Here is a 12,308-nt window from a genome sequence, read left to right as displayed (position 1 = left end):
CCATACGGAGAAACCAACGGATAGCAGGAATACCCAAAGAATAAACCAGAAAAAGGAAGGTGAGGACTGTCCTGCTTAGCTGGCACAGAAGCACGTTAAAAAGTCTACCAAATAAATCCAAAACAAACGGATAGTCCTCTGAATATTAGCGCGAAATGACTCTGTTTGGACTCTGGGCACTTTTTGACGATTCAAAATCCTTTTCCTCTTTTGATATAAAAAACAAAAATTAGTAAATATAATTTTATACAGTCTAAATCTGTATATATCCCACTTCCATTCATTAAAACACCTTCACCTAATAATTTCAACTAAACCACACCTAGAAAAATAGAACCCCAAAACCAAAAGCAGAGAGATCATGAAAATGTCAAATAAAACCCTAGCTCAGCATCGCCATGACGAAGATGATAGTGATGAAGACGAAGACGAAGAAGGAGAGTTTGATGTTGCTGAGTATGAGAGAAGAGGTTTTAGTAAAAGTAGTGCTGGTGGTGATTCCAGTCACAAACTAAGGAGATTAGATTCTCTATATGATAGTAGTGCAGATGAATATGATAGTGAGGATGAAGACGAAGATGAAGACGAAGAGAGAGAGGAAGATGAAATGTATTCCTCCTCTGGTAGAAAGCGGAAGAGACATAGTTCTAATCCTTTTATTGATGATCAAGCTATTGTTGCTACTGATGATGAAGATGATGATTATGAAAGAGGAGAAGTTGATCGTGGTAGGTTTAATTTTTTGTTTCTGAGGTCGACTTTGTTAGATCCCCTCTCTTAAATTAGGGTTTCTGTAGTGTAGATGTCGATATTGTCTCTCAATCTTTTTTTAGTACTGTTACTACCTCGTAGATTGTTTTTGATGATTTCGCCTCTTGTTAGAACAGTTAAAACATCAGAAATCTAAGCAATTTGTCGATTTCAGTGAAATTCTGTGCTGAAATATAGAAATGATATACTTCTTTGAATAATTGCAATCTTAAGCTTCCAACAAATTCTTAGTTATTAGGGTGTTGTTTATATGGCCTGATGAGTTGTGAATACTTTTGTGGATGTAGATTTCATAGAGCCTGATGAAAACATACCGGAAGAACATGAGGCCACAAGGATGCAACATCGTCGTATGTTACCTCAAGAGGATGAAGAAGTAGATGTTGATGAATTTGAGAGAAGAATTCGCCAACGGTATTCCAGTCAATCCTACTTAGAAGAAGGTATTGATGAAATTAGTGACGTTGAGCAGCAAGCTCTTTTGCCATCAATTAAGGATCCAAAGTTGTGGATGGTGAAATGCGCAGTAAGTATTCAAATCATTCCCTCGGTTTCTTCGATTACTTCATCTTCTGTTTGATAGTGCTTGTATGACAATTTTGTGCATTTCGAATTAGATGGGTCGTGAGCGAGAGGCAGCTGTTTGCCTTATGCAGAAACGTATTGATCGAGGTCATCGTGAAATGCAGATAAGATCTGTCATCTCTCCTCATTATCTTAAGAACTATATTTACGTTGAGGCTGATAAGTCAGCCCATGTGATAGAGGTATAAATAATCCACATATCTAAGTTTGTGTTCTTCAGTAATGCTCATTTGGATTAGTACTGATATTATCTTTGCCAGGCTTGCAAAGGTCTCAGGATCTTAAATACTACAAAAGTAATGCTTGTTCCGATAAAAGAAATGACAGATGTGCTTTTAATAGAAGGCAATCCCATAGATACTGCAAAGGATATGTGGGTGCGACTGAGGATCGGGATATATAAAGGGGCTCTTGCAAAAGTATTCATCTTTGACCCTTTCTCATGATACCTTTGCCTTGATCTTTCTTCTCAATTTCCATCACTTCTTTTTCACCAGGTTGTTAATGTGTCTGATGTACGACGAAAGGTTATGGTTAAGCTAATCCCACGGGTTGATTTGCAAGCCATTGCTGATAAACTGGTATGTCTCATTACATTTGTTATCAATTTATGAGTTGTTCATGTTCTTCAATTTCTGGCCAAAGACAAAATCACTGGAAGGCTCTTCATAGTATGTCTGTGTATCTGTTGGGGAGTACTGTTTATGCGCATCAACCTGCTGTAGCTATTTGTAACTTGCCGACTAGTAAACTTTCATATTTTCCTATGCATACTGACCACCCGGGAGCTTCCTAACTCTCTTCTATGATGCTTCACTAGCTCCATTCAAAGATTTGGGTTTTGCATTCCTTTCATATTCGTATGTTAATCTTGTCTCCCTTGGTAATACCATTGTACATGACACATGCTTCTAGCTCACTTCATCAGTGAACACTTCCTTCTACACCCAGACTTACCACCTGCTGTGGTTTTTAACAGATTCTAACCTCATTTATTTGTTTGTTTGTGCTTTCTTCGTATACTTTTTTTCATTGTCATTCTATCTGACAAGAAGGGCACCTTTTTCTTTGCTGTCGTCTTTAACTGCTGAGTTATGACGGGTTTAAAATTTTACGGTTTCAGGAAGGTAGGAAAGTCTCGAAAAAGGCATATATACCCTCTCCACGCCTCATGAAAATAGATGAAGCAAGGTAATATCAGTGCTTCTTCACTTAAGGTGTTCATGTGTTTTAAAAACTCATATTATAAAGAGCTTACTATCTTATTTGTTCACAATTGTTAGGAACCTTAATATACCAGTCGACTATAGAACGGGACGAAGCACTAATATTCAATTCTGTGTAATTGATGGAAAGATGTTTAAAGACGGTTTCCTATATAAAACTGTATCAATGAGATCAATAGATTATCAAAACATTCAACCAACCTTTAGTGAGCTTGAGAAATTTTGTGAGACTGGGCATGGAGTTGTGGGTAGTATGTCCACTTCACCTAGAAACAGGAAAAAAAGCCACTTTATGAAGGGTGATGCTGTCATTGTTGTTAAAGGAGATCTCAAAAATCTGATGGGATGGGTTGAAAAAGTTGAGGAAGATAACGTCCATATTAGGCCAAAAGTGAAGGGCCTGTGTGTAAGCACTTACCTCTGCCTATTTGTTTTGGATTCACATAATATGTTAGTGGAAAACGTTTAGCCATTTTCGTATCTCATTTTCTGCAGACAACAGTTGCTGTGAATGAAAAATATGTTTGCAAATCCTTCAAGCCCGGGGATCATGTGAAGGTTGTCTTTGGTGCTCACAAGGGTGTAACCGGTATGGTTATTAAGGTTAACAGTAATGTACTCATCATTCTATCTGACGCAACTAAAGAAGACGTAAGAATCCCATCAGCTTTTTCAAGAGTCAAATACCTCCTGAATCGAGGACTAGTAACCTACTATGAACACTTTTTGATTGCTACTTCTCTTCGCGTGTTGGTTGTATTCAGATCCGTGTCTTTGCTGAACATGCTGTGGACAGCTCTGAAGTAACTACTGGGGTTACCAAAGTTGGGGATTATGAGTTGCATGACCTTGTCATGCTTGAGTAAGAAAATGATATCTGCTGTCTTATGCATATTTCACAGTACAATTCTTACTGTTCCGCAACATTGAATTTGCATGTATAATGTATTTCATGTATCTGGTGCAGTAACACGTGCTTTGGAGTAATAATACGTTTAGAGAGTCAAACACTCCAGATACTGCTGGGAGATCCAGATAGACCTGATGTTGCACGAGTGAAGATGAGGGAGATCAAATACAAGATTCAGAGGAGGAATACTGCTCTAGATCAATCGAACAATACTGTGTCTGTGAAAGATGTTGTGAAGATTCTAATGGGCCCTTGCAAAGTAGGTTCCTTCAAATTCAATCAAACTTCAGAAAACCTTCTTATGTGAGCTAGGAGGATTCAATTGTTATGTTTTACGCGGCATAACTATTTCCTCGCTAATCATTAGGGAAAACAAGGTCCTGTAGAACACATATTTAGAGGAACATTGTTCATAAATGACCGCCATCACATGGAGCATTCTGGTTTTATCTGTGTGAGAGCACAATCTTGTATAGTGATGGGTGGCTCACCTGCCAAGGTAAGATCTAGAATTTCATTTCGTGTAACATCCCTTATCCAAGTAAACATATAATTAATTCTTCATTTCCGTAATATGCATATTTCTTGTCAATTCTATTCAATTCATACTTGCATAACTGCTTTTGTAGGTTTCCCTGTCCTCGAGATTTGGAAGTTCTACAGATGCAGCTCGCATCGCCCCTTCACCAAGAAGATTTCCTAGTGGAGGACCTCCATTTGACTGTATTTTTTTGATAGTTTAATGATTCTAGTATTCTGCATTAAACAAGAACCATTTTTGGCCTACTAAATTTTTTTATAATACCTACAGAAACAGTTATTATCACGTTCATTAAAATTCTGTTTCTTGCTTATAAAACGGAAGTTTCACTGCTAACTTTTTGTGCAAACGATGATGCAGCTGGAGGAAGACAGAAGAGTGGACAGCGAGGGCATGATTCTTTTGTTGGTAGTACCATAAAAATTCGTATTGGTCACTATAAGGGATGTCGCGGTCGTGTTGTAAGTGTTAAGGGCCAATCAGTTCGAGTTGAACTGGAATCTCAAATGAAAACTGTACTAGGCAAGTATTCCATATAGTTTTTATCCACTTTTCAAATGTGGTTGTCTTTCTCTTGAACTGTTAAAAATAAATTGCTGGTGCATAATGCAGTTAACCGTGACGAGATATCTGCTATCCCAGATGTTTCTACTTCATTAAGGTAATGATTGATGATTGCATCCTTTTTGTGGGTCCTGAAAACCAAAGTCAGCAACTGTTTACCATAATGTTTTTCTGGTTATGAATCAGTGAACCACCTCAACATGGTATAGGAAGTGAGACACCTATACATCGCGCACAAACTCCGACACACTCATATGCCACTCCTACGAGAAATGAAGGAGGTTTGTTTGATTACTGTCCGATTTAGTTATTTCTTTTACTTTGTAAGTAAACAATATCTGTTATCTGTGCAAAAGTTTTTTATCTGCTGAATGTTTTCTACAGGAACACCAAGACATAGTGGTACCTGGACTCCCCTGCGTGATCAAGCTTGGAATCCTGAAGCTACCACAACTCCATCCGGGTATATTCTTTAATGTGTTTATTGTTCAAGGTGTTTTAACATTATTTGATTGTGAATTGATTGCAGTCAATTCTATCAAAATTGTTATTGACATTTTAAGATTTGTCAACTCATATGGTTTCATTTTTGTTTATGAAAATAGTATACTTACATTTTTGAATAGGATTGCTACTATATGTTCCATGTTCGATTAGTAATAACCTGTCTATTGGTCCTTGAATAAAATTAGGGAAAAATGGGAAGATGGAAATCCTGGCTCGTGGGGAACCATTCCACCAACTCAAGTCAGAAATCTCTCTGTGGCTTTACCTTGCATGTATATTTCACAGCCTTTTGTTCTTTTGATATTTAACATAATTGTTCTCCATTATTGCTCAGCAGACAACTCCTCTTGGACGTTCAAATAAAGCACCAAGTGCAGGTTCTGATTGGGGCAACTGGGGAGATGGAGATTGTGGCTCGCGGGGAACTGTTCCACCAGCTCAAGTCAGAAATCTCTATCTTTGGCTTTGCCTTGTACTTATTTTTCATAGCGTTTTGTTCTTTTGATATTTAACGTAATTGTTCTCCATATTTTCCTCAGCCGGCAACTCCTTTCGCACGTTCAAATGAAGCACCAAGCACAGGTACCGGTTGGGGCAACTGGGGAGATGGAAATCGTGGTTCGCCGGGAACCATTCCACCAGCTCAAGTTAGAAGCCTCTCTGTGGCTTTACCTTATATGTATTTTTTAGCGTTTTTTTTTATTTAACATAATTGGTTTACATAATTGCTCAGCAGACAACTTCTCTTGCATGTTCAAATGAAGCACCAAGCGCAGGTTCTGATTGGGGCAACTGGGGAGATGGAAATCATGGCTCGCGGGGAACTGTTCCACCAGCTCAAGTCAGAAATTTCTATTTTTGGCTTTGCCTTGTACTTATTTTCCATAGCGTTTTGTTCTTTTGATATTTAACATAATTGTTCACCATATTTTCCTCAGCAGGCAACTCCTCTTGCACGTTCAAATGAAGCACCAAGCACAGGTACCGGTTGGGGCAGCTGGGGAGATGGAAATCGTGGCTCGCCGGGAACCATTCCACCAGCTCAAGTGAGAAATCTCTTTGGCTTTAGCTTGTACTTAATTCTGTGGCATGTTGTTCTTCTAATATATAACATAACTGTTCTCCATATTTGCGCTCAGCAGGCAACTCCTCTTGCACGTTCAAATGAAGCACCAAGCACAGGTTCCAGTTGGGGCACCTGGGGAGATGGAAATCCTGGCTCGCGGGGAACCATTCCACCAGCTCAAGTCAGAAATCTCTATCATTGGCTTTGCCTTGTACATAGTTTTCATAGCCGTTTGTTCTTTCGAAAATTAGCATAATTGTTCATCTGTTCTCCATATTATTGCTCAGCAGGCACCCCCTCTTTCACGTTCAAATGAAGCACCAGGCACAGGTTCCGGTTGGGGCAACTGGGGAAATGGAAATCCTGGCTCGCGGGGAACCGTTCCACCAGCTCAAGTCTCTATCTTTGGCGTTGCCTTGAACTGCTGTACATAGTTTTCATAGCGTTTTGTTCTTCTGATATTTAACATATTTGTTCTCATATTATCGCTCAGCAGGCACCTCCTCTTTCACGTTCAAATGAAGCACCAAGCACAAGTTCCGGTTTGGGCAACTGGGGAGATGGGAACCGTGGCTCGAAGGGAAGCAGTCCACAATGCGGCGTCAGTAATTTATCTCTCTTTGGCAGTAACTTAAAAGTATGACATAGTGGTTTGTCAATTTTTATATTTAACCTGATTGTTTCCCTTACCATCTCACAGCAGGGAACTCCTCGAGCGCATTCAAATGAAGCACCAGCACTAGCACAGAGCACAGGTTCAGGCTGGGGAGGTAAAAAAAAGTTGGGAAGATGGAAATGTTTCCACCCATGTTTGTGAACAAATCTAAAGATCCTTGAATAAAATAGGGGAGCCATCTTAGGTGGAGACGATTCTCTAAAACTTTTTCGGGATAACACTATTTCCACTGTCAAATCTTGTCATCGAAGTAGGAAAGCAGTTTTTTGGTTAAATTTTGATCCCCTGTTGGTTTTTCCCTTTAGAATGTATTTCAGGATCAAAAAGTTCATATTCTTAGACTTTGGTTGCCGACCAGCAAGCGGTTTCGTAGCATTCTGTGCCTATGCAATATCATTCTTAGATGGAAGCAGCTAGCAATCACTTGAATAGATTGTATAAGCTGCTTTGCAACATGTTGCGGAGATGCAACTGGTACAAAAACAAAAACAGTGGGACACTCATAAATCATAATGCAAGTATACCCCCGAAAAATCAAAAACAGTGGTTAGACCAAAAAGTCTAGAAAGGATTAAAAAGAAAAGGGCAACAAAAATCAATACACCAAATGGCAATGCGACCACATCATAACCAATAGCAACCGCGTATCTGAAAACTGTATTAACGAAGTCAAGAATCTTCTCTTGTAGGTGACTCGAATCATTTTACCTCGAAACTATGATGTTCACATTCCAATAAATAAAGTAATAAACCAACGTATGCCTGTACAATTAGTTTCTGCACAACTAGCACTTATATCCGACACGAGTGCAGACCAGTGCTTAGCGTTCTCGTAAATATTTCCTCAACACTTGGTTCCCAGACTAGCAGGGGAGAGGCGATTTGTGGTCTCCTCCCCAGTTAGCAACTGGAAGCTGGGTAAGACAACTAACTCCAAGAGGTGTATACCTACCTGCCTCGGGAACAATACAACACTAGTCATATTGCACAAATGTTGATGCAGCAAGCACCAGGAAGGGTTTCTCTTCTCCATTTGATGGGCTGTTCTACTTCTTTACCACTACCTTCCTGCATGGATTCTGTTAAAGCCACCATGGCTTCAGCGGGGATGATTACATGCCTCTTCCGGTTCATGGAATTTTTCTGTGATGGATGCAAGGAGTTCACCGATGAGCATGAACAGCATAGGAGACCCTCGTGCAAGATCTTATCCGGCATGCAGCGTTTGTTTTGGAAGTACGCACTTTAGATGTGGAAACTAAGCGACACAAGAACCGAAAGTATGGTTGAGATTGACGAGAAAGGGACGGGCTTCTAGAATGGTTGAGATTGAAGATCTTCAAACGCCTTACGATAACCTTCCATTGCACCTCTTTGTATCACGAGATTCGATTCTCAACAAGCTGATTCCCTCAAAGTCATTGGAGATGCTGCCAGCAAGTGGGAATTGTATAAATACCCTCATGTTTGACGGGCTTTCAAAAATAACCTTACCAACTTTATTTATACCTCTCCGAATTTTAGAAGAAATAGATTTTATCAATAAGCCCACAAATACCCTCTGTACATAAAAAGTTCTCCAAAGAAAGTCCATCGTTTTAATTTCAGATCTGAAATTTATATCTCTCCTTCTCTTCCAGCCATCACCTCCATCATCACCGTCTTTTTCCATTTCTTTTCCACCGGAGTTAATAATGATGATGGTAGTGGTGGTGGAAGATATAAAATCTCTATCAGTCAATTTGTTCAAATAATTTTTCTTATTTAGATTCACAAATTTCTGTTACATTTGGTGATGATGGCGGTGGCGGCGTCGATGGTCGAGGACGATGCGAAATCTCATTCCTATAAAGTAAAGGAGGATATAACAATTCTATTAATTGATGATGGTGTTGGTGTTGGTGGTGGTGGTGATTGAATAAATATTAAAAAAGAGGTGAAGATATACCAATACAACATATCGATGGGGTTGATGCTAATGGTGATGATCTTCTTTTATCTTGACCAACTGAAGTGGATTTTTTCTTCCAATTTTTACCAGCAACATCAGGAACTAAAGTTGCTTCTGGATTCAAGGTTGTGGTGGCGATGATCGGTATGGAAAAAAGTTAGAATGATGGATTTGATGATGGAGATTGTGTTGTTTTTTGTTGGAATGATGAATCGGTAATGGAGATGTTGGAAAAATGGTTGTGGTAAGGTTAGAATGATGAGATTGGTGATGGAGATAGTGGTGGGTGATGGTGGTGGCGGTGGTGAGATTGAAATGATAATGATAAATTGGTGATGGAGACAACTGGGTGTTACCGATACCATACAAGATAAATGGGATCAACTCCTGTTTGACAACATTTTTTATGGGATCAAGTACTGACTCCTATTGTTTGGTGTGGTGATGGATGATGTTATAATGAAGATGATGGTAGTGGTGGTTGTGAAGGTGCTGGTGGTTTCTTTTGTTGGGATGGTGGAATCAACAATGGAGATTGACTTATTTTGCAACTATTTTGGCTTTAAGAGCAGATTTGGGAACTACTATATTGGGGATTATGTATATATCAGGTACTGAAATCACCAACAATGCATGATATTGATAATTTAAAGGATCAACTCCTACTGTTGATACCATTGTTAAGGGATCAACTACTGTTGTTGACACCACTTATGGGATCAACTCCTGTTGTTGACACCGTTTTTATGGGATCAACTACTGTTGTTGACAGCATTTCCTTGGATTAGTATAATTATGCCATACATTCTGATTTGTTTTTATGAATGTTATTCTTGTGTTTCTTAAGGATATGTCAGTTTGCAGGTTTCGGGTGTATTGATTTTTACAGGAAACATACTTATATGTTGATCTCATTTTTTGTGGATCAACTTCCATTGTTGATCCCACTTAAAGGGATCAACTTTTGTTGTTGACCCATTCACAGGGATCAACTTTGATTGTTGACACAACAAAAAAACTGGAATATGTATTAGTATACTTATTTTTGAACTTTTATTTTTTGGATCAACTTCAGTTGTTGTCGCCAAATTTTGACGGCGGTGGTGGTGGCGACGGCGGAAACAACGGCGACGGCAGCGGTGATAGCAATGGTGGTGGTGGTGGTGGTGAAATATTAGTGGCGGTGGTGAAATATTAGTGGTGGTTATGGTGGTGGATTGATGGTGGTGTATTGGTGGTGGCGGCGGTGCTGGTGGTGGTGGAATGGCGGTGGTGGTAGTGGCTATGAAATAAGAAAAAAAATTGTTAATGGATAAGGATAAGGTTTGTAAATGAAAATAATTATAAGTGAGGGTATTTTTTTTTTGAACAAGAACGGTTCCTTTTATTAATCAACATTGAACTGTTCTGGGGTATGATACCCCCACAACATCATTCATTACAATTACATTTATAGTACCAGGACAGGTTTTGTCCCAAATATGAGTGTGATGTGCTATTGTTCCTGTTTGTAATTGCATCTGTGATGCCAGATCTACCAATCTATCCGCCGCTTGATTTTCTTCCTTATACACATGTGTTATGGTGTAGGTGCCAATGTGTTGGAGATGTTTTTGTATTTCCTGCATCATATTCTGAATGATCCATGGGATATTCGCCTTGTTGTTGTTGGTTAGCAATGTGAACAGCGCCATTGAGTCTGTCTCAAAGATAACGTTGGACCATGTTTGTGTAGACTCCATTCTCGTAGCTAACAAGAAAGCCCCGGTTTCTGCCACCATTGCTGTTGTTATCCCAATAGGTGTTGTCATTGCCATAATCACCTGTCCAGCTTCATTTCTGCAAATCCACCCCGTACCTGCCTTCCGGGGTCGCCCTTCTGTGTGTGTTTTGCTGGCACCATCTGTGTTGACTTTAATCCACTGCGCAGGTGGTGGATTCCATTTTACCCACATTGTTTTGGTGTTCCTTCTCATTGTGTTATTTCTTCTTGGTTGTTGTTGGTCTACTGTTGAAGCTGGCAGTACCTTATGTTGAGAAGCCCAAATGTACTCTTGACTTAGAAGAATGGATATTTGACTGGTCTGTTGCGGTGTTTGAATTAGTTGTTTGTATACCTGATCGTTTCTAGCCAGCCAGATAGTCCAAAACGTGTAGCAGCAAATGGTGAAGTCCTCCTGTTTGGAATCCAGCTGCAAGAGATCCTTAAAGCTAGCTGGTATTTTAACAGAATTTGTTGATGTGCCAGGCGCCCTTGTATACAAGTTCTGCTGTCGAGAGTTCGACTGTCTAGTATTATTTGGTTGTTTTTGTGCAACCAAATTTGGTAGTGGGTGTGGTGGTATTATCAAACTCGCATACGGGTTTCTGGTGTCTTCTCCTCTGTTGAGAAGGGCGCAGATCAGTTTCCATGTTTCCTTTGCTTTTGCATATTGGAACAGACAATGTTGTACATTTTCAGGGTTGTTGGCAGAGAGGGCAGTTATCTGTGGTAGTGATATGCCTTGTATGAAGTGTTTTGAAGGTTGGAAGGTCTTCATGACTGACTTTCCACATGAAAAGTCAAAATTTTTGTGGGCATTTTGCTTTCCAACTTTGTTTGTATTCTCCATCAGTGTATGGTTGTTGGTAAGCAGGCGATCCCTGGGTTGGTGATGTGGATATTATGTGATATCCATTTTTGGCAGAGTAATTACCGTATTTTTTGTGTGGCCAGATTGGTTTGTCTGGGATAGGGGGATTTGGGATGTGGATGTTGTTGATTGAGTTGGGTATGTGGGGTGGGAAATTATGTTGCAGCCGATCAACAATCCAATTACAGAAGTGGGGGTGCTATGAGAGTACTTACAAGGAGGTCTCCATTAGGCGGCATTCTCCAAATTTGGATGTGCAGGTATCCATTTGTCTTTGATCTGGGAGGAATTTCCATCTTCTATCTGTATCATATAGTTCTCCCTTACCATCACCGCCGCTTTGTGTATATTTTTCCATGCTTGGATGGATGAGTCCGGTGGTTTGAGATTATCTGTTAAGATTGATCTTTCTTGTAAGTATTTATCACGATACATTTGATTGCAAATTGTGTTCGGCTCTGCATGAATTTGCCAGACCCTTTTGCCCAGTAGAGCCATGTTATGTTTCCGAGTTTCTCGTATTCCCAATCCCCCTTTGCTGAGTGGTTGAGTGATCTTTTGTCTTCCTACCGAGTGCATTTTCCGCTGATTCTTGTCGTGCCCCCATAGGAAATTCCTAGCAATCCTATCCATTTTTTGATGAACATGTGCAGGTAGGAGTTGGGTTTGCATTGCATGGTTCGCTGTGGGTATCAATGAAGAATTGATTAGGAGTCATCTACCTGCTTGATTAAGGCATTTCGCCATCCATCCTTTGGCTTTTCCTTCCATTCTTTGTAAGAGCTGAGCAAAAATTGAAGAATAATTCCTTCCCTTCTTGAAATGTACACCCAAATACTTCGGTGGATGAACAGTGGTGGGTGTGTTGAATATTAATT

At 39.8% G+C, this 12,308-nt stretch overlaps 1 protein-coding gene across 40 annotated transcripts; it reads left to right on the top strand.

Annotated features, from left to right (window-relative positions):
• The first annotated feature begins 310 nt into the window (after positions 1-310).
• Positions 311-7,213, top strand: LOC113279983 (putative transcription elongation factor SPT5 homolog 1). Of its 40 annotated transcripts, none has more exons than XM_026528690.1 (25): positions 311-728; positions 1,059-1,297; positions 1,389-1,538; positions 1,617-1,775; positions 1,854-1,937; positions 2,480-2,547; positions 2,640-2,988; positions 3,078-3,233; positions 3,347-3,444; positions 3,550-3,751; positions 3,860-3,991; positions 4,122-4,215; positions 4,394-4,555; positions 4,646-4,694; positions 4,784-4,878; positions 4,982-5,060; positions 5,290-5,344; positions 5,442-5,546; positions 5,644-5,751; positions 5,869-5,945; positions 6,046-6,150; positions 6,247-6,351; positions 6,458-6,565; positions 6,664-6,771; positions 6,871-7,213. In XM_026528690.1, exons 1-25 carry the CDS (start codon positions 362-364, stop codon positions 6,911-6,913), a joined length of 3,297 nt encoding a protein of 1,098 aa, XP_026384475.1. In that variant the 5' UTR covers positions 311-361; the 3' UTR covers positions 6,914-7,213. The 40 variants fall into 40 exon arrangements, 38 of the variants coding, with proteins under 38 accessions (XP_026384475.1, XP_026384452.1, XP_026384485.1 ...); XM_026528667.1 differs by having other exon boundaries at positions 6,244-6,351; XM_026528700.1 differs by having other exon boundaries at positions 6,043-6,150; positions 6,461-6,565.
• The last annotated feature ends 5,095 nt before the right edge of the window (positions 7,214-12,308 follow it).

This window comes from Papaver somniferum, chromosome 1, assembly GCF_003573695.1.
Source record: "Papaver somniferum cultivar HN1 chromosome 1, ASM357369v1, whole genome shotgun sequence".
NCBI lineage: Eukaryota > Viridiplantae > Streptophyta > Magnoliopsida > Ranunculales > Papaveraceae > Papaver > Papaver somniferum.
Note: the sequence above shows the minus strand (reverse complement) of the source record. Positions and strands in the feature narration are given on the sequence as shown.